This window comes from Aplysia californica, unplaced genomic scaffold, assembly GCF_000002075.1.
Source record: "Aplysia californica isolate F4 #8 unplaced genomic scaffold, AplCal3.0 scaffold00089, whole genome shotgun sequence".
Lineage (NCBI taxonomy): Eukaryota > Metazoa > Mollusca > Gastropoda > Aplysiida > Aplysiidae > Aplysia > Aplysia californica.
In genome coordinates this window covers 326347-353221 of record NW_004797359.1, presented here as the reverse complement: position 1 = coordinate 353221, position 26875 = coordinate 326347, and the positions used below count along the sequence as shown (strand labels likewise).

Here is a 26875-nt window from a genome sequence, read left to right as displayed (position 1 = left end):
CCCTGATGATGATTTTGTTTCAACATGACCTCCAAGTCATACTTGATCAAAATTTGAATCAGGTTTCTTTCTCTAGCGATAGCGATGTTGACAGCTTGGCGTTGGCGATCAGAAAGAAAGGGCTCAGGGCTAACTCGCCCGCGGTGTTGTCCCCACCCCACCACACCATGTGGTCTGTTCCGTCTGCGAGAGCACGTCACATATTCGCTCCATCCATCAAATCACTGTGACCTCACCGTCCCTGCATCGGAGAAGTGAGAGGCATGGTAGACCTAGATAATCTCGACAAGGCTGACCTATCATGCGAAGCGTTCTGCTTGTCTGCGTATGCCACACCCTCCAAACTCAATCGCTCCGGCCTTCATTGTTGACACACGTGGCGTTCTGCTTGTCTGCGCATGCCACACCCTCCCCACTCATTCGTTCCGGCCTTCATTGTTGACACACGTGGGCTCTCCCATTCTTTGTTTTGCTAGTTCACCAACAAGTTTCTCAACTTGCGAGGTTTTACATTATGTATAATGGGCATTTGCGCTGCGCACACCAGCAGTAATATTCCGCTATAACCGACTCGCGTGTTTGTCTGATTGCGCTATAGCAGCTTTTATTTTAAGAAGGAGAAAAAACGGGGTTTTAGAATAGTGTCTTTAGAATAGACTTCTTGTTATTTCAGGACTTGTTATAAGTGGACTCCACTGTAGGACATACAATGCTGAACACAGTGGTATTCGAATTTTTTAGATATCTCAAGTAGTTTTTTTTAGATATTGCACATTTTGCGAAATAGGGTAAAAGATTTAGTTTTGAGAAAATTAGCTTTTAAGTTTAGAACACATACAAACTTGAAAAAAACGATGATTCAATTGTTTCCAGTGTATTTATTCATGGAAATTTCATTTCCAATTCGGTATTCAGTTGACATCAATAAATATCATGATTAGAATTCAATGGTAAAACATAGCAGGGAAGAGAAAACCAGCTTCAAGAATAGATTTTAATACCTTTTAAAAGCAGTTTTCATTACCTTTTTAAAACATACCATACCCTCAAAATAAAATATTTGGAAGTCAAATCAGTAAAAATTCTTTTAACACATTGTTATAAAATGGTGGAACTATCATTTTTTTTAATGGAAACTCATTTTGGTCACAAAAGTGATTTTTTTGTCATCATCAGCCTGCAGCTCAAAATGGTCTGTGGCGACTTTTGGTACCTTTCTTTAGGCACACACACACACACACACACACATGTCTAGCATGCACACAAGGAACAGATTTTCAGGTCCCAAATTGTTTCTTAAACATGTACATTCTTTGTTTTTAAAACAGACATAGCAAAATTCGCCCATTACAAAAAGATTTTCGTGTACTGCTGATTTTACTTTGTGCGTGCTCGACAGTACACTGTCTCTCTTTAAGTCACACTTTTCTATGAAACAAACCTTATATTCCCATCAGGCTACATCAAATTGTTCCCCAACCATTTGTAACATGATATAACGATTTCAAAGAAATGATTACATTACACTAACAATTAACAATAATAAAAACAACACAAGGATAATGCTCTTGAATGTTTTATTTCTACATTTTCAACTTAAGACTTTTTCTCCGATTCGAATGGTTTTGAAGTCATAAAAGTGAGCAAGTAGCCTCCTGTTCCACTCATGTTCATCTCTGGGTGAGTTCTTTGAGGCAGCACCTGCAGAAAAACACAAAGGAATCCAGTAGTTAGTGTCCAATTCATTTGATAGAATATCTAGTTCCAGAATTTTGACTTCTTTTGCAGTTTTGAAGTTTTTATTACACATATTAAGTGACAATAGTTCTAACTCATTTTCATAATTTGACATCATTTTTAGAAGAGTAGGGCTCCGTTAGCTCAGTTGGTATCATGCTGGACTATGGAGCGGACAGTCCTGGTGTGAATCCACGAAAGAGCATTCCTGAACTCAGGTTATTTATTATTTTGTGGAGTTTTCAAGGCTCTCAAGCTAACTGGCTCAGTCTTATCAGAGATGGATGTGAAATTTGGAGGGCCTGTCTCTTAACTCATCTCCGGTAAGCCGCTGTCATCGGCTTGGTCAAATTCTTTAACGGTGACAAGGAAATTATATATTAATTTTCTGCAATTACCGAAAATAGGTCTCTCTTACTCTTACCAGGAGTTCTTTCTTTAGATGAAAGCCTGTTGAAATAGGTTAATTTGTTTTGATTTAATAGCTCATTTAATGAAGTACATGTCACTTTGAAGTTTGCACCAAAAGGGGGCTCTGACATCTAGGGGAAACCCTCTGCTGGGATAAAGAGTTAATTAACTGTGTTGAAAGGGACGTTAACTCCTTCACTGCGGACCTATATTCCCCAACCTATGCTGACCATGTTTCCAGGAATAGAACTTCAAACGGGTGATCCTTTCAAAGTGCTATTTACTCTGTGGTAATGTATCAAATGCATAACAATGTCGACATCATTTTAAAGGAAAATGAATGAACCGCTATCATCATCAGCAAAAATTTAGTCGATAGCTTGATACGTTGTGAGCATACACTGCGAGTGATCAGCCATAGCTCTGAGCTAGAGTGAGACGCTAGAACTGTGAAGAGGGTGTGACGCTATAATTCACGCTATTTCGGTCATTGTTGGTCTAACTAGGGCAATCTAAAGCTTCTCTAACTCGGGAAGAAAAGAGCTTTCAGGGGAGCCCACTCTCGACACTAAATTGCAATTACCGGCTGAGCAGGAAATGAAACAAAATAGCGATAATGCTGGGTGTACACTGTACGTCTACAGCCCATAGGAGGACCTGATTTATGGACGTACATTATACGCCAAGCAGCAGTGAAGCGGTTAAACTCTTACACTTACAATCTTATAGAGGGCTACACTGCAGACCCAGCATCCAACTAATAATCTATACAGGTTTCTCTTTCCGTAGAATGTCAACCTGAGATTGTAATATAAATCCAGCCAACCAGTACAAAATGTATTAATAAGACTAAGCAACAAAACCACATTTGACACGGTGTAGATTGAAGGAAATGTATGTAGAAATACGGTAACTGCATACCAAAAGGAGGTGACAATTAATAAAAAGAACAGTATTTCTCTTGCGGTCTTTCTTCCATGCGAGTTAAGCCGTAAAACCAGTTCTAGACAGTATCTTGAGATAAACATGATTGCTGTCAAGTGTCAACTACTCAGACTTCTTCAGTAAGAGTAAGAGAAAGAAGACACAAGGCAAGAACGGAAGAAAATAACTGGAGGAAGAAAAGAAGGAAATTTGAGAATAGGCACCTGTTTGTGTGTGTACACTTTTCCCCAAAGTCTCCTCATTTTCAAACTAAATGGTAGGGTGGCTAGTAAGTCAAAAGGTCAGAATTTGCCTCTTATGCAAAAGAATCTGGTTTGATCTTAGCTTTGTGCAGGTATGACTAATAAACGAGTACCTTGTATTCTCAGACATAGACCAAGAACACGAAAGACCAGTTTGAAAAAAAACAACAACAACAACCCCAAAACCCAAATAATCATCCTTACCCAAAACTGAAGAAACCACCACGACCCCATATATATACAAGTTACAGTGCCTTCAAAAACTGCAAAAGGGAATCTAAAAAAAAAAAGCCATTACATGCTAATATGAATTAAAGTAGTACACGAACATAAATAAAAACAAGTGGTGTTGTGGATAGAAGAGTATGAGATCAAGCAAGATAAAAGGTGAAGAACAGAAGGAGAAAGAGGTAGAAGGAAAGGGAAGGGAAGAAAATGATAAGAAAAAAAAAAAATTAAGGGAAAACGAACCCCTCCCCCCAAAAAAAACAAAATGAAAAGAGACAGCTAGACATACCTGATACTCCCTGAACCAGGTCTCTGTCAGCCGCACCTGCAGCCCAAGGTGCTCCTCTTTGACGTAAGTGTAGCAGTCCTTGAGAGGCTGAGAGAGAAAAGTTCACAAGCAGTCTGTCAGAAACTTCCTTTAAAAGGTACTTAATTATGCTAGGCACATGATGTATAATAAACTAAGCAAATCATACAAGTAATTTCAGATGCTGATAACACGAGCTGTCAATTATGTATGCAAAACTTGTCTTCAGGATCAAAAGAGTAATAGTAGAGAAATATCCATCACTTGATACACAGGCCACTTTGACCGCGAAGTCGTTAAACTGTTTGTGCCTCAGGCATAAACATACCCGTCTTTCTTTACACCATATGCCCATGTGTTGATAAAACTTGGCACACAAAAAGTCAAAGTGTCATTCACTCAGCTGTAAAGTGAGCCTGATGACAGCAATGTGAATTATTTATGCTAATGGTAACGTTTTTTGCCCTGACATTATCTTGTCTATAAAGCCATTTTTTGTCTTGTTAGTCCATCCCCATGTATCTTGAAAAATTAAACGTTGGAAATACTTAGATGAAGTAAAGACCAAAGTATTCTCAAATGTATCTGCTCTGTAATACAAACAAAGAGCAAATTTGTGGTTTTTGACTCAAGTGTGTGTTTTTTATAGCCCCCCCCCAATATATGTCATATATGTAGAGGCACTAAGAAAGGGAACTTACATCAATAAACTGACAAAAAACCACCACTGGTCTGGATGGGAGCATGAACTTCAACATTTTCTTCAAGACTGGAACTGGGTTGAACTTGCAAGCAATAATGAGACTGTGGAGGTAAAAGCACATTTTATTTTACTTATAAATATATATATATATATATATAAATAGAAGAAGTGTGACTTAACTCACTTGAGCCTAAGCTATTTCACTCAACAACCATTGCAGCCTGATGGCCGCACAATCGTATAATCCGACGGGGACAGCTATATGAATGCAAAGGGGGAAATTACCGAAAATGTTCTTTAAAATCCACATGATTACATCCCTTCCATATCAATAAAATTTGCACTTTAGATTAGTCTTCCTTTTGTTGTCAACTTCCTGGATTATCTTGGCCTTTAATTCGAGTGAAAAGCATTTCCTTTTGTCTTTGTTGGAAGCCATCTTTTCCTTGGTTTGTTGCTTGTGCTGTCTATCGTACCAGTAGGCCTACTGTAAAACTGGAGAAGTGTATGCGTGCATATGCTGGAGCATCAACGATCACAATTCAATGAATCAGGAATCACACACTACACGCTCTCCTCTTCTTTTACTTTTTGGCCGCTTGTCATTGCTTGTAACCGAAAAACACAGGGGATATCGATGATAAAGCACATCCCGTTAATACACGGGATTAGGCCACCAGGGTGGCGGCGTGGCCCGTAAATATACGGGAATAGGCTCAAGCGAGTTAAAAGAAAAATGTAGCATACATGATTAACACAATATATTTACAGTGGAACTTGGATTCAACAAGGTCGCCGGGCTGTACCTAAAATCTCGTTGAATCCGAGTGTTCATTTTAGCAAACATGAGGCTTTGTGTAGATAATTACAGGCACTGAGTCTGAGCAAGTAACGTATAAAGAGAAGTAACAATTGGTGCCTGAAATGCATGCATATTATGAGCTGTGCAAAAAAAAAGAAGGCGGATTCGTTCAAATGCACGCATGTGTCATCTCAATTGTTAAAAAGTTGTGTTGCTGTGTAAAGCTAGCATATGGAAACTTTTGATTCCATAGACCAGCCCACAATTCATTATGTAGATCTACATCAAGACTTGCTGATCATTGTAATAATGATCAGTTGCCGGGGGGGGGGGGGGGGGGGCTGGGGGAAGAACTGGGGACCGTTTGTATTTGTGATGTTCCACGCCCGGACCGCTGGTGCCCCCCCCCCCCCCCCGACACGCACACACCGTCACACATGTGCAGGCTGCCCATCCGACCCCGACACATGCTAGAGTAGTCACGTGCGTGTGCCAAAAAAAGGCCGCTGATGGGCAGCAAGCAATCGTCTAAGTGAATCAAGGTTCACAATGCAGGTGCAATGGATGGTTTCAGGGAAGAAATAAGGTTCGTAGTGGGAGAAAAATGAGCGAAGCCACGTCTGCGGGGGATGTTCACCCTGGAAGTGACCTCGTTGAATCTGAGCTTGCTGATTTAAGTGTTAGTTGAATCCGCGTTATTTTTATTGATTTTAACGGGAGGAGCTACCCTTGAGGACCATTTTCTATGTTTGTTGCCCGACATCAAATCCAAGTACACATATAAGTTAGACAGAGTAAAATCTCTTGAAACGCAATTTTATTTTGGCATACCTAGAGCGGTTGCTATGGAAACGGCCGCCATCTTGAAAATAAACAATGAATTTCAAACCCTTTAGGCTTTCTTATTTACAGACCAAATTTGACCAAATGTGGTGAGAGTATACCTGAACCAGACCCTATCAGAGTAACAGCAAGTTTTTTTCAATAAGTGCAAAAGAAAAATAAATATGAGAATTTTCCCAAAGTATAAAAATCTTTTGAAAAATTTAGGTTGCGTAATTGCTTGCCAATGGAAAAATATCATTTTTTTCCGCAAATATCTCTGTCACATTGATGGTAGTCTTGCTAACTATGTTTCCTGAAAGTTTCATGTCAAAAGGATAAAAACTAAGGAAGGAGTAGGGAAAAAACTGCACAAAAATTACATTTTGAGAAAACCGACAATAATTGTGAAAATTCACTATTCTAATCCATCCTCATGTTTTTAAAGGCAATTTACTTGGAGAATAAAGTCTTTCTCAATTGTATCCATGCTATTTTTAGACAAAAAACAGGTTTATCTTAAAAAATCAGCCAATATAAAATGTGCATAGCCTGACCCAAAATCTGCAAAATCAAGGGTCGCTCCTCCCCTTAAAGAAAAAAATAAACTGGGGAATCCATCTCCTTTAGTTGAATCCGAGTTCCACTGTTTGTACAATACAAGGAAACAATAGCTTGGGTAAAGATAAGAGAATTTACATCACAGCATACTGGTCACACAATCAAAAGACGGACACACATGTGTCTTTTAGACTGCACACAACGAAACAAGACAATATCTTACCTGTCCAAGTGCTTGCCTGCAATAGCATCACCTGCTTCTTTCTGACGTATGGCACGAGCTTGTCTCTGAATTTCCCTGTTGGGCACAAACTGGAGGAACAGATCATAAACATGATTATATCCTTTCAGAGAGTTACAAAAAAAATTGAAATAATACAGTAGCATATGGTTATAGCAGGACTTTTAGTTCCAGAAGAAAAATCCCTCTGTAAACAAGTTCACGTAATAAGATTGCAAAGGGGAATTACCGAAAATCACACACTACACGCTCTCCTCTTCTTTTACTGTCTTTTTGGCCTAGCCTAGGCCACATCACTTTTTGAGTGGCTCACGTAACGCGTCTCTACGCACCATCTCTCTCTGCCGCCTGCCCCACCTCACTCATCTGGCCAATCACAACACCACACCGCTGACTGCCTGTTTGGAGCCCGCCTACAGCCTCCCACTCTCCTTTCCCCCAACTACAGCTCGCTCGATCTCTCCCGCTGTATCAAAGTTCAGGACTTTCCTTGCCCCATTAAACGCAAGCATAAGTAATTGAGTTTACATAGAAAAAAAAAGGGGATTCCAGTCAGCTACCGCTGTAGGGATGGTCCCGTTGCAGCGGGTGCCGCAATAGTCATGTTTTACTGTAGCCTTTATGACACTTATTGAAACTCATATGAACCTGACAGAAGGATACCTGTATTCTAGAAAAAACAATATATCTCAGACATACTCTTTGACCCTGCAGATTCTTTAAAAAAAAAAAATATCTAATCAGTAGCAAACTTTCAACACTTTGGCAAAATAAATGAAAACTGTAAAATTGCAAACTAAGACATCAATAATGAAGAAGTAGCTTAACAAACTGAAATTCATCATAATGCATTCCTTTAATAAAAAAAGAAATCCTGAGGAAGTCTAAAGTAGTGTAATGATATTTTACAAACAATTCACACGAAAACAATACAAATAAAAACCAAACAATTCTTAAATTAAAAACCTTTTCTAACCAGTCGACAACACTTAAATTTTAAAAATGTAATTCTGTACTTTAAAAACAGAATTTTCGCCCCCCTCCCCTAAAAGAATCTTTATATATCTATCTAAAAAAACCTCACAGGGCGTTTCTCTCCAACCTCAGCAGTTTCTGCCTCTCCACTCTCCCCATCAGAAGGACCTGCATCATCCTGCACTTCCTCCTTTGCCCCAGGGCAACCACTTTCCTTTGTTGTATCACCTGACACGCCAGCTTCTTCAACTGGGCCAGTGGTCAGGGGCGAATCAGTGGATTTAGCGGCTAATTTCTCCACCACAGTGTCATTTGCGTCCATGGGGGTGGACTCTGAAGTCCCTTTTATCACTGGAGTGCTGTTTGCCTCCGAAGGGGTAGATCCAGGGGTCCCTTCTACTTCTGGAGCATTATTGGCCGCCTCAGACGAGACAGACTCGGAGATATCTCTCCCTTCCACAGACTCTTTGGCTTCAGCAGCAGCAGAAGACAACGCTGTTTGTGGCTCAGTAGCACCTTGCTCTAACGCTGACAAACAATCCAGCGGATAGTAGTACACACAGTCCCAATGATCTTTGGGAAAACTGAAGTAGTTCATCACCTGTCTGTTTAATAAAATAAAATATACCTAAGTTATATCGCTGAAAAAGTATTTTAATATAAAGATGACTTTCAAGACTGCAAGCAGAAATTGCTTTGAGTAAAAGTAAGTCTGGGGAGGGGAAAGAGGTTGTCATATCAAGGTGTTCACTTCATTCAAACGTTATATGTGAGGCAGTGTGGTGAAACCAGGCGCTCATCAAAATAATGAAATTGAAGAAACTGGCATTTTTCTGTCCGTTTGGCAATTTCTATAGAATTTTTTTTTTTCACTCAACACCTTTAAGGTCCATTTAAAAACTCTCTTCTATGTGGATTTTACTGAAAAATGTTGATTAAAGGCATAAAAGACGTAAATTTTCAGTTTCTACGGACTCTCAAGCTAAGGAAATAACGCAACTTTGGCGGCCATTTTCTTGCTAGTTTTACCTTTAAAACCATGCGACGCCCACCTCCTCCAATCGCCCAATATCTTGACTTGTACCCATGATAAATGGATATTCTTTCCATCAAAAGCAAGGCAAATTAAAAGGTTTTAAGATGATATCAATAACTCTATATGCCCCAAAATTGACGGACACCTGATTCCATCACGTCGTGACACATATGTGTGTCTTGAGAAATCCTTGTGCGTATATTTTTTTTTGCCTATGTTTTTTTGGTATTTGAGTAAAGAGAATATCACAAATTATTGGAGTAAAAAGGCTTCTCGAATCTTCAAACAAAATATTTTCACATCTAAGAAATATCTATATAAAAAGGTCACCTTTATAACCATGTCTCGCTATTCTCACCCCCCCCCCCCCGGTGAGAATAGCTCCCACGGTGTGGGAATGAGGCGAGGACTCCCCCCTGACCTCTCGCAGGCCGATAAAATCACCTAGGCCCTTTGTGGTTTACCGCATGTGGTTGGGAACGAATAATAATACTGTAAAAAACATTTTTTGCCTCTCAGGTAAAAAAAAAAGCTCGCTACCGACGATACTGAGCGAAATGTGGGACCGGCTGCCGCCCGGACCATTCGTTGTTTACACACTTGACGATGGCAGGCCTCTCACTCTCTGCCTGCTCACAAGAAATTATGGTTCAAGGAACAGAGAGTGTGAACAAACGTAACGAGACACAAGCACAAGACAATAAATGCTCTTGCACGAAGGTAAATTATTCAGACCAAACTGGTGAGGGCGTTAAATCGTGTTAACTAGTTTAATAATTTAACAGTCCTAGCTCTTTTCTTCACTTCCATCTTTTTTCTTTCTTTCTTTTTCTTTTTTTCTTGCCTCTTCTTTCCCCCTTCTTCTTGAACATTTGCAGTTTGGAGCCAAAAAAGAGCCAGAGAGCAAAATGAAATTCTACGGGCCAGACACAATCTAAAAGAGCCAAATTTCTGGGATTTGGCTCCAAACTGACAACCCTGACTGTGACTATTCGGACACGAATAGTGACAAACATGATGCTGTGGAGCATCAGCCCTGTCATGCCCGCTAACCTCAGCCCTGATCCTTCAAGAGTCATTTCCGGTAAAACGAGGGGGTGAGAAAAGTGAGACAAGGGTTATTCTCACCAAGGGTGAGAATAACCACTTTCATATAAAAAATAGAAAACTAACGATAAGCCACAAGTAAAGCAATAAAATTAGTGAATTGTACAACACCTGAAAAACCTGTACAAAGAACTATGGCTTGAGCCATGACTCGTTTCTTATCGAACGAACTATTTTATATTGCTAAATTTATGACAGCATATATATTCATCTATTCCACAGGTGCTAATACGATCTCTGACTCTCTACTACAGAAATAATATTACACAAAACCCTAGACCTATATCTCAGAAATGAGAGACATTATACAGTAGCCTCCATCTTACCGCATATAGGCCCAGTTCGCTTAAGATTTTACTGTTTCAACCATTCTCTAACTACCACATCTGTATTAAAAAACTCACCTGCATACTGTGTTGTTGTTGTTTGGAATAAGCTGGATCAGTTTACCACTGCCTGGGACAAGCAACAGAAGAAAGATATAAATCCATTTTCAAGTTGAAAAAGACAAAGTTTATGCCACAATATCCTTACTACACACGACCAAACAAAAGAAAAACATGGCTAAGAAAACAACTTCACATCGGTGTGACACATGGTCATTACAAAATATAAACTATAGCACTAAAATACTTGACTAAAAAAATCTCTGATTAGCTATAATTCGACTTTAAATTTGCAACATAAGCACACAGTCGCCTAAAAAAGAATCTAAAGAATAGGTAGCGTAAACACCTCAACCTGGGGAAAACTCAGTACACTACAGCATAGAGCCAAACACTTAGGCGCACGGGTCGAAGCGATGCTGGCTGGGACTGGACTGTGTTTTAGTCGAAATAGCACCAAATCTGAACGTTTGAGGCAATAAAATACTGATCTGCGATGATCTCAGTCTTTAAAAAAGTAGGCTCAATATCTAAGTTATTGTGATTCTCCTCCGCCAATGTGTAGATGTTCGGTACACTTGGCACTGTTTTATTATCTGTCAAACATGGGGGTTGCAGCCAGTTAGTGAATTTTGCAATATTTTATTTAAATATCAAAACGGTTGACATTTTCTTAAAAATTGACAGAGGTAAAAGGATGGTATCAAAATGCTCAGGACACATAAGCCTTTTATATGGAACAGATAAATTTGTCGTGCAGCTACTTTGAAAATTTAATTTCTTGCACCTATGAAGAATGGCTTCCCTCTACTGTAATCTATTACCTAAATTACAGAAGCCTCCAGGACTAGTGCAACTGAGAGTCCCAGGGACAACTGTTGTACTTTACGCCAATGCAGGCTGAGGCACCCTTATGGTGTACAAAAGGGTAAACATAGCACGGTGAGGCATGAACGTAGGTCATTATGTGACTGCAAAACACACTGGATTAGAACTCCCCAATGTATAACCCAAAGAGATGACAGAAGAAATTGTAGCCGGTGAAAGGAAGAAGGGGAGTTCTGGTTCTTGCTCCGCACCAAAGGGTGAATAACCATCTCTCCCCCACTCCCAAAAAAACAACAACAACAAACAAACAAAAAAAACCCCAACCCAGGTAACTCACCACCCAAACGCTGCAGCACGCAAGCTAAGACCAGTCCTTGGCATGATTCTGCGACAGCTACTTGACTTCCACACATGACATTGCTGTAGTTTAACAACTGTGACAAACTATCAGGACGCAGATAGCTGACAATAGAAGAAAGTTTTTTTTGTTGAATTTCAAACATTTATAACAATATATAGTCTTTTTGCAAAATCTGCAACAACAAAATGATTTGCAATAGATAGCCCCAAATTTATTATCTCTAACTGAACTCAGAGACGAACCATTCCAAAAGCTTCAATAGACTTAAGAAATAGTACAACAAGACAGAATTTTAAAAGGAGTAAAACAACTGGCAAAATTAATTAAAGTCAAAAAACAAATAAATGCAATCTAAAATTTGCCTCATAATAAGCATCATTTAGCGGAGCATGCTGTCAGCAAAGAAGGGAAGAAATATATTTCTAACTACAATTTCAATCAGGTTCATGTTCAGCACTAGTCTACTATTAAAGTTGCAAAATTTTTGGTAAATATTTTGGCATTGTGAAAAAAAAAAAAGGCGATGAAACAATAGATGTACTGCACTATCTCTAAGTCCAAATAGAGCCTTACCAGATTTTTCCTGGCTCTTTAGCAAAGATGTCTAAAACCAGTCTCGGAGTTGGACGCAAGGCTGTGAAAGCCTGTACATGCCTGCAAAACACAAATGTCATAATTTTTGTTACTTTCGCTTTCTCATAAAACTCAGCATCGTATTTCAAAATGAATATTTCCAACAAAAATAAAAAAGGAAAGAATATAATCAGTCCAGATCATTTGATTCTTCAGAGAAAAAACAAAGATATGTAGAAAAAATAACTATTCAGTCAGTTTAAGCACAAAGTCTGCATTGACTATCAAGGCACCCCAGAAATAGCGGGTCACAAGAGTGTGACAAACATTCAAAAGAAGTAGAGGAAAAATGAGAGTGGTAAGGTTTAGGAAAGAAAAAGCAGCAGTTCCCCATTGCAGCTAAGGCACAGTTATGAGCATGACATAGATGAATCAGCCCATTTATAACTACTGAGCATAAGAACATGTTAATGTCCCCCCTTTGGGAATGGCCTAAAGACACTTCAGTCAGTAGCACCGCCCCAGAGGGATATAACTATCTAGTTAAAAATCAAACATATGGTGACCTAAATAGACAAATAATTCTAAATATAACTTAATGGATTTGAAAGCAGGGCATAGCTTTACTAAAGCTACAATCCCATACTACTTATGCATAAGCACTTTAAAAAAACACCCAACTTTTAAGGACAGCATTTAATTGAACAATTTTAATGGCAAAGAGCAAATACAGAACCTTCTGTGCAAAGTACTATTCTAATATGGATGAACCGTTAGTATTAATATCCATTTCCAAAGAGCACTAAATAATTACAAGACAGAGAGCACTAATACAAATGCATAATCTGAGGGATAATCTGAGGGTACTTACTTTTTCTTCTTCTTTTTGACATATTTTGCCTGAGAAAATTCTGTCTTGTTTCTGAAAGTTTCACTGTTTTCAATTAGTTCCTCAATGATTTTCTGAAACAAAAATCAAATATTGCATCATCAAATTGTGTCTAGACTTTAAATCAATGATAAGTCACAAATAAAATTTTGCACTGTTTGGGACTTGATGTGTGTAAACTATCCAGAGACTTGGGCCTGCATAAAGGATAGCAATAGAATCTTTAAAAGATTATTTATTATTTATATAGACTTGTGATGAGCAAATCAAACAATTGATAAACCAGAATATGATCAGTCTTTCTATTTATTTCATAAAATATAAATGTCAGTGTAGTGTTGTCGATGAGTAAGCACAATAAAATAATATGCCACTAAAAAAACAATTCAAGGATTATTTAATTCTTAATTTATGGTGTGCCAGTTGAGTTGAAGTATGACATTGCCTGATGATTTAGCCTTAATAAAAAATCTATAATAGCAGCAGTTATTTCTCTTGAAACTTGAGGTGGTTGAAGATTGTTGGGGGCTGGCCCCCTAATTTATTGAAAGCAGTGCATCGAAGTGTGTGAGTGATAGTATAAATTAACGCTGTGAAGGCATCATACCAGAACGCATCATTGTGGTAGATTATCAGACAGGACTTATGGGAGACTGCATTATCACAGTGGACCAAAAGCTTGGAAAACTGCTATACAGATACCCCTCCTCAAAGACGGAAAACCCAAGAACAGTGCAGAAAGCTACCGCCCAATCAGCCTCACTAGCTGTCTATGCAAGCTTCTAGAGAGGATCCTCAACTACAGACTCTCCAAGTTCCTAGAGAAAAACCATCTTCTATCAGATAACCAAGCTGGGTTTAGGAAACATCGATCAACCGAAGACCAGATTACATACATTGCTAAGATGGTAGAGGATGGCTTCCAAAGAAAAGAACACACTGTAGCCGTCTGGATTGACCTGGAGAAGGCGTTTGATAAAGTTTGGACAGAAGGACTCATACTGAAATGTCAAAATCTGAACATCTCTCACAACATGCTGAAATGGATCTCACAATACCTATCTCAAAGAAGAGCCTGTGTGAAACTGCAAGGAAAAAGAAGCAAAATGGAGACAATCAGTAATGGAGTCCCACAAGGGGGAGTTTTATCAGCGACCCTGTTCCTGATTTTCCTCAACGACATCTCAACCACCATCACCAAGAAAGTGACAGCAGCGGAGTGTGCAGATGACATCGCTCTCTTATGCTCGGCAGAATCAGTAGGAACAGCCCAGGTACGATTCCTAAGCACACTTAACAACATGATGAAGTGGACAGAAGAGTGGGGACAGAAGATCAACAAGAACAAGACCACGTACACAACATTCAGCCTCTCACCAAAACCCCGAAAGGTAAACTTGCATCTTGATGGAAACACTCTACAACACGAGTCAAATCCAACCTATTTGGGTGTGACGTTTAATCCAAGACTAACATGGCAAGCCCAAACAGAGAGGTGCAGAAGTAAAGGCAACAGAAGAACAGCACTGCTTAGAAAGTTGGCAGGGTCAGACTGGGGAGCAAACCACACCGTCTTACGTGGAGCCTATGTTGGGTATGTCAGAAACAGCACTCGAAACAGTAGCCACCATTCTCTTGAATCACCAAAAATCTAAAGCCAACACTGTCTTCCTCACAGACGCAAAATCTGTCCTACAAGCTCTCCAAAAGCCACAAACAGCTCAAGTACGACAACTCCTTTCACTCCTATGTGATCTAAACTCCCAAGCCAACACAACTCTGCAGTGGATACCAGGTCACTGTGGCATTCATGGAACTGAAAAAGCAGATGACTTAACCAAGAAGGAGCCAAAATGACCCAGATTGAAGATGGCATGGATCTCTGAGAGTAAAAAAAACTAATAAAAACTGCTTTAAGAAACAGATGGAAAAGGCCCCACCCTAAGCACAACAGACATGACCCCTACTACATACTAAATAGAGCAGACCAGGTCACAATCTTTACACTCTGTTGTGGCCACAACAGACTCAAACACCATATGCACACCAAATTAAAAGTGGGAGAAACAGCGATCTGTGAATGTGGACATGACCAAGAGGATGCCAACCATTTCCTTCAGCACTGCCCGCGCTACACCACCCTTAGCGCACAGAGGTGGCAGAATGTGGCTCCCCTTGAGAGAAAACTCTATGGCAGTCTTTCAGAGTTGAAGCGAACAACACAGTTTGTACGTGACATCGGACTGACTGTCTAGCTGCTGTCATCGAGAACAAGGAAGAAGAAGAAGAACAGTGGACCATCAAGTGGACCAGCACTGAAAATTTACGATGGATGTATTGAAAATTGGATGAAAATATTCGAGTACAGAAATTGCTGTGTACAAATTATGTTGAATAACCTTTTGCATACTCAAGAGTTACCAGACACTTAACATACAGCTGTTTTCATAATCTTTAAGAGTCTTTTGGCAACAGAACAGTGAGATTTTGTATGCAACAAATGTCATTTATATATAACAATTCTCAAGCAGAAGCACTCAACCCAACTAAATTTTCAAAACTTGAGTCTCTGGTCACGCATACTTTACTGCACCTATGTGAAGACAGTATTTACACATTTTTGCTTCATTTCTTTCCTTTGTTTTAAAAAAATCAAACCAAAATTTGAAACTATTCTAATTATTTAACAAATAATGATCACTTACTTTCCCTGTGATTCCCTCTTCTTTTAACTTCATGATGTCATCTTTTGACATCTTTTGATTGCTGTCCAGGTCAAGGAGATTCCGGTTGTCAGCACTTGGGGCAGCTTGTTATGGAAAATGATGACATTGGCAACATAAGAACAGAAAACAATGCAAGTTTGAATATTCCATTGTATCCTTTTAAATACAGTCAAACCTGTGTAAGACGGCCACCCATTGTCAAGGAGAAAAGTGGCCGTATAAGACAGGTGGCCGTCTTAAGCAGGACTGATACAGATGAAGAAAACAAACCATTCCCATCTGAGGTCCTAATCGAAAGTAGCCGCACTGTTGTTGTTGTTTTGTTGTTGTTGTTGTTGGTGTGTATTTTGTTTGTAATTTTTATTTTGTTGCTGATTTTGCACAAGGGTGACAATAAAACGAAATGTATCAGACAAGGAAGACCGAGTGCAATGTTAAAACAAACACAAGGGTCGCCACCACACGGAGAATGAGCGACGCTTCTGTCACAAGTTCATGTTGACATCCAATGTTACTTTGTTACAGACTGGATAAACAGTGACCACTCATCTCACTTACGATTTGTGTTTGAGTTCTGGACGGGGCTTATGGGTTTATGAGGGATCACACGCTTACCTCACCAGCAGCTGAAAATTGGTAGCTATTGGTCAACAGTGGGAGGGGCCTACGCAACCTAACAACAACAACAACAGGTGATTGAATTATGAAGGCTCGCCCACAACGCCAGGGGCCAATGCACAATTTATGACAAAATGTAATGGAGTCACTAAGGTGGCCGCCTAAGACAGGTGTTATTGCTTAGTGTGATAGGGGTTGTGTATTAAATTATGGTGGCCGCGGCCGTGTTGGACAGGTGCCCGTTTTACACAGTTAAATTATATAGAAAAAATGCAAGGGGGGAAATGGAAAGTGGCCGTTCGTACAGGTGGCCGTCTTATAGAGGTGGTCATCAGGGCAGGTTTGACTGTATATATATATACTGTAAACTATAAACCATCACATATATATGAAATATCTATGTAAAAAGAACATTGAATTTTGAACGATGTAAAATAGTACAAATATCAGTGTATCTTAGTGCAGCTGAAAATTAATGAACATCACACTGACAACAATATAATTTAAAAAATTCAGAGTGTACTTTATGTTTTAACTTGTTAAACACATCCTTTTCCTGTATTCAAACCTGCTTCTCCAGTTTCAAGCTCCAATTTCCTGTTTGTTTCAACTTTGATTAGCTTCCCTCTGTCGATTTCAAATGTTGACCCATACGGTTGACCAATCAACTCCTCCACACTGAACTTTGTCTTTTCGAAATACACCTGTCTGCAAAATAAAAAACCCCCAAAGGTTACATAGGTGAGGCATCAGTTTGACGATCTGAACAATTATAAGTTCATCAATAAATTCAGAACTCCCTACTCAACAGAATGAAATATTCACATTGTGGTCTCTACCCAAGAACATTCTGAAGACCCCAGATCACATAAGAACCTGCTTTGACTATATTGAATGATTTCTTTATAATTTGTACATCTATGAACCCATGATCTAAAAATAAAAACGTCCTCGAGAACACAGATTGAGGTATTTGCAATAAACACTCTCTGAGCTGCTTTATCCTACTTTTAGTGGGTTGAGATGAGAGGAAAGGGACTAAAGAGGTTAAGCTGAGAAGGAAGGCAACATGCTACATACGAAGACTTAAACTTTACGTTTTTGGGTATGACATGAACATGAGCTTTGCAGGGCCAGTCAATCAGTAAAGTGGTTTTTTTCATTGTATGATCACTTGCTATTCTTGCATGGTCACAATGCCTGATTGTCTTTTTAATAAAAACAGCCCCTGAGTCTTGCTATTCTCACCCCCCTCAGCTGTGCTACACAGTAGGACAGATGCACACAGAACAGCACAGAGAATAATTTATAAGTTGTAGAGATAAGTTTCAGGTGTAGTTTATTTAATGGACTGGGTGAAGGCAATTTCACACCATAAACAGCAAAAGTGTGGAAAATAAAATCAACCTAAAAAAACAAAAAAAACCCAAACAAAAACGACCTACACTAGAACTAGAATCTAGATGATTACACAAGGAGAAATATCAAGAGTAGAATGCATCTTATAACTACCGGTCCTCACAATTATAGCCTAATTTTAAGAAAGCTATTAGATTATCTATTTAAAAAATTAAGTCTGTGGTAACGGCAATTTGTAGTCCTACATGAGGAAACAAGCTCCAAGCACTCATGAGTCATTTCCCAACCACATGGGGTAAGCTACCTAGGGCCATGGTGATTTTAGTGGCTTGCGAGAAGTCAGGGGGAAGTCCTCGCCTCATGTCCACACCGAGGTGGGGGTGAGAATAACAGGTCATGAGGAATAGCGTAAGGTATCTTCTTTATTGTGTTTGTTGGGGTGGTCGCTAATTACAACAGTTCGTCCTGGCAACAATATTTAATTTAAAAAATAAAATAAAATTAGAGGCTGGCTCTATTTCTCTGCACGCTCGGGAAAATGAACTTGAACTCTATTTCTCCGAACGGTTTATGTTCTCGAGATTTGTTGGCTATTTGCGAATGGAGGGGCCCGTGTGTGAGTGTGTAAGGTGTGAACGGGTTGGGGGGGGGCGCGTGAAGGCTTTTTTTTTTGTTTACATGAAGTTTGAAGGATTTTAGTTTTTGCTTTAAGGGTGACTAAATGCAAAATAGGTTACTGCCAAAGTCGAGCAGTCTTGTTTTCTCGCAGTACCTTTTATTTAAGGCATTTTCAAAAGAAGTTTCCGGGAACGTTGCCCTAACCACAATTGAAGTACCTGAATATTCAGACATTTAAAAATCTCTAGCTCTAGAAATTAAATTCGATTAAAAAAATGCTTCCCCCCAGTCCTTGCAGAATGAAAGATGATGCCGAAATAGTCTCAAATAACCAAAAAAATCTCGAGAACGGAAACCATTCGGAGAAATAGAGGTCAACTTTATTTCCCCGAGCATAAGGAGAAATAGTCACTGCGTGTAAATTAAATGCAAAACGAGCGGACCATTGCTGCCACGCATGAAGAAAAAGGTAAGATTGAACTTTGGTGAACCCAACACTGAAGGGAGAGGTGCTATTTGCAATGCCGCATTCTGAATAGCTCCCGTGCTATTTGAAACGCCGCTTTCTGAATAGCTCCCAAGCTATTTGAAACGCCAGTACTAGATCTAGATCTAGTAGCCACCGTTTCTAATGTAATAATGTAGTTCTGCCTGAATTGTGGAAGCTTTCTCAGTTTTTTTATAAACCTCCTAGGATTTGACTCCTTCTTTATTATGTCGTCTTATTCCGATCAATATTGGGTAGACTAGATCTAGAGATTTAGATTAGATTTAACAATTGTTTCTGAAATTATTTGCACAAATAAGTAGACTAGACGTGTAGTCTTGTTCACGTCTCATAATCCTTTATTCATTTGAGTTTGAGTTCGAGCAAGTAAGTCGAAAGACGCTTGGATAACAATATCAAGACGGTGCAACTCGGTCAGTATTTCCTGTCCGTAGTGTCGTCATACAATAGATCTACCTAAAAATATCTTTAAGTTAGGTCTGGAGAACGTATACAAGCTGTCTACGTTCTCTAAGTCTAGCGTTCAGTGCTTCCAAGCGTGGCATCGAATCCCGGTCCCGGAATATCTTTTTTTTCTTCTCCTGAGCCTAAAATTTAAAAAAAATAAAAAATTAGACTAACAGACCAAGGAAAGCCACTATTGAACTTTAACCAGGCCTAAATTGGTAATTTTGGAAAAGTATAGGCTATACTAAGGCCCACTTTGTACAGAGCTCCTCTTGGGGACAAACCATAATGACTAGATAAAAAAAACTACAAGTTATAATTATTTTATGGGAACAATTTGTAGGTCAGTCAAGAAGAGGACCCAAAAAAACCCCAAAAAACTTCCAGGACCGGATTTGAACCCACGCTCATAAAATAATGGTTCGGCCTTCGGCCATTAGAACTTCCATCAACGAAAGGTAGATTAAGCTTCATAATACTTCATTTAACACACAGTGCTTTATTTTTAGCACTGGCGCTAATCGCAACGCAGTGTTGCAAAAAGGCACTTCCAACACTGAACGAAGCCGGAACTACTTTTGAGCCTCGCTGTGCAATGCCATACAATGCTCCACTCTTATATTATTGTTTTGCATTTAGGCCTAGCCTATGTTTGTTTTTAAAAATTATTGTTGTTGCCAGGGAAACAAGCCCCGCTGAAAGTGAAACCCCCCACTAACAGGGGCGCAAGCCAAACCTGATACATCCCCCTGTTGTTTATGGCTAGTGCGCATTAATACAGGTAGACACGGTGGGTCCACCAAAGTTAAATCCGTCCGTCTATTTTATTGAAAGTGGCTATTCTCACCCGCCCGGAAGTTCTCGCAAGATCAACTCTTCCCCTCTTCTCTCTCTCTGTCTCTTTCTGAATACTGTCTATCGGTGTGGACGATCAAATTGACCAAAACAAAGTTTAAAAATGATGTTAAAACACAAAAGTAAATTAATTTGGTTGTCTACAAAGATGCTACGGCTATTTAACTTTTCGAATCGAGCCGAACTACGCGGGTCGCCATTTTGTTTTGCCCGGAAATTCTCGCGCTACTCCTCTCTCTCTTTCTCTCTCTCTCTCCACTGCCCACAGACAAAATTGTACGCTTTTAGTAGGCTACAGTTGTAATGGAACGTTTGTTCACGGCACAGAATTCTACAATTTTTCTGTTATGACAGTGTAGAATTCTGTGGTTTAGGGTGAACGCAAAATTTGGTGAACGCGCACCGGGTGAGAATAGCCACAAGACTCGCCTGCACTATTCTCACTCCGGGTGAGAATAGAGGTGGCCATTTTATTATATAAAACTACAATCTATATTTTTCTAGATCTAGATTCTAGATCTAGATTCTAATTCTATTTTTTATAATAGTTTGGCTTTGGCATGTAGGCTGTAGACATTCTAGGCCTACTGAGTTAGAATCTAGCTTTCTTGACTTCGTCTGCTGAAACTACTGACGTTGGGGCATTGGATGACTGAAATGGCTTGGTTGACATTTAATTAATTTTTTGAAAAGTCTAATAAATTATTTAGTTTACCTGTTTTTACGAATATGAAAGACCCTAGACGATCTTTCCCTTCTAAAAAGGACATGGTCCCCTTCCTGAATGCCTGACGACATGCTTGAGAAATGAAGACTGAAGACAAATTAGAAAGTTGCGAAAAAATATAAATCCGAAATGCAACGAGAACACCGCCGGAATATGGAAAATAAAAATTCGCATAATTAAAATCCTGTCAATTTTCTTAGTGCATTACTAGGCCTATAAGAAAGTTTAGTTTGAAGGCTTCACTTGGAAAGATAAAGGTTCAAAAACAGATTTTTTTTCAGTTTGAAAGGAGCATTTACTTTAAGAGTTTTAGGGGGAAAAGAAATTATGTTTATTTTTTTTATTTTTTTTTAGTGACAGATTTTAAGAATTCTGTATGATCTACAAAAAAAGTCCTAGCTGTTCCCAAAACAATTAAAAGTATTTTGATCTACTAAGTGTATCATTCATACCAGGAATATATTATTTCTCTAAATAAATAATAATAGTTCATCAAAAATAGTTTTGTCTTCAAATGGTATCGAACAGTACAAAAATATGATATTTTCAACACTGGTGTATTTTGTGCATTTCTACGGTGCACAATTTGACATTTACTGAAGTAACCGGTGTAAACAACAACTATTTCCTAATAAGGGGTCTACCTTGGAAATACCTTATCTTTGACTTTATCTTGTTGTTAAAACTTGTTACTGACTAGATCTAAGTCTAAAGATTGGGGATCCCTCGCACTATAGATTTTTTTTTTTTTACAGATCTGGTTGCTTGTGCAGTTAAGGAATGACATAGGTGTGTATTGGTTTGTCAGGTGTTTCCTTGCCTTGTTAAAAGTTTGTTAGTAACTTGTAAGTTACTAGATTCTAGAAGGGAGTGTATACAGACCCGGTAACCGGGAACAAAGTCACAAAGTATACAGACCCGGTAGGCGAACTCATTTGTGATTTCGGAAAGTTCTCTCTTGGCTCAGGGTAGACTTAGGTTCTTCTAGATCTATGGCCTAGGTCAGACATAAGTCATTGATCTAGTTTCGAGGTTAGCCTAGATCTAGATCTAGATATCTAGATTTAAATGAAAATTGCGAATGTCTTTTCGATGAACCATCGTTTTTTCCTCCGTTTTTTGGAGTTGGAGGAATCACAATTTGAAGAAAAGAACAATGTCATAATTTCAATCGAGCAGTCACGCTCTCTCTGTCTCTCTCTCTGTGTCTCTCTCTCTCTCTCTCTCTCTCTCTCTCTCTCTCTCTCTCTCTCTCTCTCTCTCTCTCCTCTGTCTCTGTGTATCGCTCACATTCTCTTTTCCTTTGTTTGTCTCTGTCTTTCTTTCTCCCCACCTATTTCCCACTCTATCTGTCTCTCGTTCCCTCCTGTAAACTGGGGCATGTCATATGCATTTTGCTAGCATTTCCCTATGCTCTCTCTCTTGCTCTCTCTCTCTCTCTCTCTCTCTCTCTCTCTCTCTCTCTCTCTCTCTCTCTCTCTCTCTCTCTCTCTCTCACTCACACACACACACACATACACACACACACACACTACCGGGTGTGGGCGCGGAAACTTTCCGACATAACAAAAGAGTTCCCCTACCGGGTCTGTATACTTTGTGATTTTGTTCCCGGTTACCGGGTCTGTATACACTTCGTTACTAGAATCTATACTCAGTACAAATAGGGACCAGTCAGGTAAGTATTGTTTTCAAAAAATCATTTTTTTAAAAGTAATCAGATTTATCTAGTAAAATTGGAGAGCAAGGCTAAGGGGTCAATAGTGATTCACTATCACTGTATGGGTGGTACGTTTGCGGCATGCTTGACGCGTGAGAAAATCTGTAATTTCGGCAAAACTGGACCGAGTTTCAAACGTCAGTGAGCGATATGTGGAGCTTCCTGCACGGCAAAAATGAGATGCAAGTGGAAGAATGCACCTCTGGCTATGAACTGTGCTCAATTGTTTTACCGCCGTTTCAGCTCTGTTTTACAGTATTACAGCGCCAGGCCACATGCGACCACGACAAAAGTTGAACAACTTTGACAGGACGCAGGGGTAAATTTTTACTTTCACACCCACTCACAGATGGACTACTTCGGGGGTCAAACTGCTGTTCTGTTTGCTGCAGATCACACAAAAAGCCAATAAAACTGTTGCAAATCAATTATTTTCTGGAAAATTTCAAATCTGACTGTAAAATTTAAAATTATGGGTTAAAACAGGGGGGAATCCCCTTTAACCCCCCAGATTTTCTTTTACCCCAGTGGGCAGGCCCCCCTGGAACCCCCCAATTGGTCCAAAGCACTTCTTAATCTATCTCTATTACGAACAATCAAATATTTCAAAAACTATTAATTTGCTACGGAAATGAAGTTGATATTCGTGTTCAGCGCCTCAATATTTAGTAGAAAATGGACAACTGGTAGCTAAGTGTGAGACGGGAGGCAAAGTAAAAAAATACCGACCCGGGCAATTGCTGGCTGCAGGATGGAGTTGGCGTACGCGAAGTGTCAGGCAGACTTCAGATGTCACACTCCACCATCATACAGCTGAGGCAGCGGTTCGCAGTGACAGGAAGAGTCCAGGAACAGTGTGGCTCGGGTTGTCTCAAGAAAACGACAGCAAGAGAGAATCGCTACATCTAACACCAAGCCATACAGCAGCGGACTAGCTCTGCCAGTGTCATCAGGCGACGTCTGTGAGCTGCCACCAACACCACAGTCTGTTCGCAGACAATACGTAATCGCCTTCATGACGTTAACCTTTGTGCGGGTCGTCCAGTCAGGAAACCTAAACTAATCCAGAACCAGCAAGCCAGCCGTCAAATCTGGTGCACTGCACACCTGAGGTGGACGTGTGCCCAGTGGACAGAGCTCCTGTTCACTGATGAATCTCAGCTTTGTCTGACACCCAGTGATGGCCGAACTTGCACCTGGAGGCATCCACCGGAGCAGCTTGCTGCCAATACAGTTCAAGAAGTGGTCCTGTTTGGAGGCGGCTCCTTTATCATTATGGTTTGGTGGGGGGGGGGGGAATCAGCAGGCATCACAGAACCCCCATTTACCATTTCGATGGTAACCTGAGAAGGCAGTGGTATCTGCAGGAGATCTTTCGACCTCAGGTCATCCCGGCGCTGCAGCAGACTGGGCCTGCTGCTGTCCTTCTCTCTCTCTCTCTCTCTTCTGGCGCTGTGGCGTCATAAAATAAACGGTCAGCGATGCCGACAGCATGCAGGAACTCAACACTTGCTTGAGGGTCCTTGAGAAGTGCTGAAAGTAGGTTACTGAAATGTCTCAGCAGACGAGTTCCGGCACGATAGTTGACGGGACATCTCAGGAACACATGGTCCATAGTCTCGTCTTCCTTGCAGGCTCGACAGGATGGATCTGGGTTGTCTGCTGGTGCAATTTTGTGGAGATATGATCTCAGCTTGGGCGATTTTCCAACAGTTCTCATTTGGGAGAGAAGCTGGTGGTCCTGTCGTCTGAGCGAGGCCTCAAGGTAGTATGATGGCGGCTGGGCAAACGGCAATTTGGGTTTCGCCTCTCTTTTCCTTCAGAACGAGAACGCCATGTCGCACAGGTCCAGGGCAGTCAACGCCTTCATGCAGCAGGCGGGGATTACCTGCATGGTTTGGTCAGCCAATAGTCCAGACCTCAATCCTATTGAACAGTTGTGAGCTGAGCTTTGTTGGAGAGTTCGGGAGAACCACCCTTTGCCCACCAACCAACAGCAGCTGCTTGGATGGCTGCAACAAGAATGGAACATCATTCCCCAGACCTTTCTGGCACACCTCATCAACTCTATGCACTAGCGGTACCTTGACTGCCTTGCCATAAATATTGGGCACACACGCTTCTGACAACTCCTTTGACATTCATGAACTTAAACTGGTCGTTTTCTTAGATATTGCTGAGACTTTTTGAGACCCTTTCTTTTGTGTTTTTCGATTTTGAGGGTGGGTCCCTTTTGAACTCTGGGAATTACTCATTTTAGTTTCGACTGTGATGAAATATCTGTTTTGCACATATGGATTGATAAATGAAATGTCATGTCAAAGAAGGAATCATTTGATTTGCTGGTTTTTATTTTGCGTGCTCTTTTGCAAGTGGTTCATAACTTTTTGTGAAGACTGCAGATCTACTCAATACTGGCTGGCACTGGCAGGTGGTCAACAACAATCACTAAAATAATAATGATAATAATATCAGTAGGCCTACTCAGTAGTCCTGCCTAGCCTATACCAGGGTCGGCTACCTTCAGCCTTTAGGCTGGTTCTGGCTTAATGTGAGTTACTGTCCAGTCTAGTGTCCCTCTACTTAGTAAATATCATCTGGCCTGAGAGCTTTTTTACTGACCGTGTATTGTTTCATTCATAATTGCAAAAAGACACTCCTAGACTGGCGAACAGAGACCAATGTTATTGTTAGCATTAGCATCATTTAATGATGAGATGCCAACATACCAACCTAGATCTCCCCATATTGCAAATAGTTGTGTCTAGTTTGTTTACACATAGGCCTACCTGCTTAGAAATTAGTTCCAAGTTCTCTCCCGTTCTCACTGACTTCTATTATATTGTCAGTTGCAACAAAAGCATAGTTTCTTACTGTAGGCATATTATTTCCCTGTGCCCAGTATGTGATTGCAATGCTGGATCGCCCTTACTCCTGTGAACAGCTGTTTTTAAAGATGAATTTTTGTAAAAACAGGCTGCACTCTTGGCTCATTGATGATTACCTCAAGTAATCTTTAGTACCTGACCTTGCTTCTTTCTTGAAGAGCATGATACAACATCAAATTTCTTATTAATTGCCAAAAAACAAAACAATAAAGACTAATGATTACTTGTTCAGTGTGTACAGGGTATGTATTTCTAACACTGATGTATTGATTTTTTGGAAATCATGACTGAGATTTTAATTTTTGCCTTTGCGAATGTGCTTAGGAGTGTATGGATATGTTTGTATGCTAAGTTTTTAATGTTTGTGTGTGTGTGTATGCTTTTGTTTATTTGTTTGTGTGGGTGTGTGTGTCTGTGTGTGTATTTGTTTGTTTTTACATAAGTCTGTTTGTGTGAGTGTGCTTGTGTGTGTGTTGGTTGAATCTTTGAGTGTGCAAGTGAGATTTGTAGTTTGTAGATATTTTCTGCGTAGGCCTACATGTCCACCACGAGAATGTGGTATTATGTCATGTCTCAGAGAGAGAGAGAGAGAGAGAGAGAGGACGTTTATGGTTTGCTGTATTAACATAAATTATAAAATGTGTCATACATTTTCTTTCTTGTGTCTTTTTTTGTCTCTTTAGCACAATGACCTTTGAACTTCTTGCCTTGCACAAAGACAAGCACCTGACTGATGCTTGTGCTGAGATCCTCAACAAAGAATGGCCACGGTCAATGGCAGCCAGGTAATAATAGAGTCAAACCTGCTTTAACGGCCACCTATCCACGACAATCACCTTTACAATCAATCACTTCCCACTTCCTCATTACTTTTTTTTGTATTTTATGATGATGCTTTCTGTGAAGTCCACCTGTTTACAACAACCATTTTTCTCTTTGACAATGAGTGGCCATCTTGGACAATTTTAACTGTACATTTATTATTTTGGTCCGAAGTACAGTATAATGTGTATAAAAAGGCTGTTCTGCTAAGATATAGGTTTTTGCTCAAACCATTTGCTGTGGCAGATACTACAATGTATTGTGTGGAGAGAGTGAGGGCTAAGCTTTTATCACACTTGAAATTAGACATAAAATAATATACAGTATACACACACACATGTAGTATAGTACAGCAGACATTGTTTAACACGAAACCATTTAGCACAAAATTTCTCTTACAATGACAGGACTTCAAATGCTGAGTCCCCCCCCC

The 26875-nt window shown here is 39.9% G+C and overlaps 2 protein-coding genes across 4 annotated transcripts in view; one reads left to right on the top strand and one right to left on the bottom strand.

Moving 5' to 3' along the window:
* Positions 1-1136: 1136 nt before the first annotated feature.
* Positions 1137-21138, bottom strand: LOC101858700 (tRNA (adenine(58)-N(1))-methyltransferase non-catalytic subunit TRM6). Its single transcript, XM_005094763.3, has 12 exons — positions 21001-21138; positions 17067-17206; positions 15860-15963; positions 13137-13228; positions 12266-12346; positions 11669-11793; positions 10522-10573; positions 8084-8579; positions 6982-7070; positions 4572-4674; positions 3853-3939; positions 1137-1701 (listed from the first exon to the last, which is right to left on the bottom strand). Exons 1-12 carry the CDS (start codon positions 21081-21083, stop codon positions 1597-1599), a joined length of 1557 nt encoding a protein of 518 aa, XP_005094820.1. The 5' UTR covers positions 21084-21138; the 3' UTR covers positions 1137-1596.
* Positions 21139-21600: 462 nt separating this feature from the next.
* LOC101858477 (N-alpha-acetyltransferase 80) overlaps positions 21601-26875 on the top strand; it is a 12740-nt gene continuing 7465 nt past the window's right edge. The window contains exons 1-2 of one of the 3 annotated variants that reach the window (XM_005094762.3): positions 21601-21801; positions 26304-26405. In XM_005094762.3, coding sequence (XP_005094819.1) covers positions 26308-26405 — 98 coding nt within the window. In that variant the 5' untranslated portion in view covers positions 21601-21801; positions 26304-26307. Of the gene's footprint in view, positions 21802-22605; positions 22691-22981; positions 23052-26303; positions 26406-26875 lie in introns of those variants that run through there. The other 2 variants (XM_035968830.1, XM_035968829.1) reach the window with 2 other exon arrangements.

Bases quoted from the DNA above. Each gene is read 5' to 3' on its own strand.
- LOC101858700 (XM_005094763.3), bottom strand. From the start codon at position 21,083: ATGTCGTCAGGCATTCAGGAAGGGGACCATGTCCTTTTTAGAAGGGAA. The intron at 11,794-12,265 runs GTAAGGCTCTAT...TTCTATTGTCAG, and splicing joins AAAGAGCCAGGAAAAATCTG to CTATCTGCGTCCTGATAGTT. The intron at 4,675-6,981 runs GTAAGATATTGT...TTACCTCCACAG, and splicing joins GCAGGCAAGCACTTGGACAG to TCTCATTATTGCTTGCAAGT.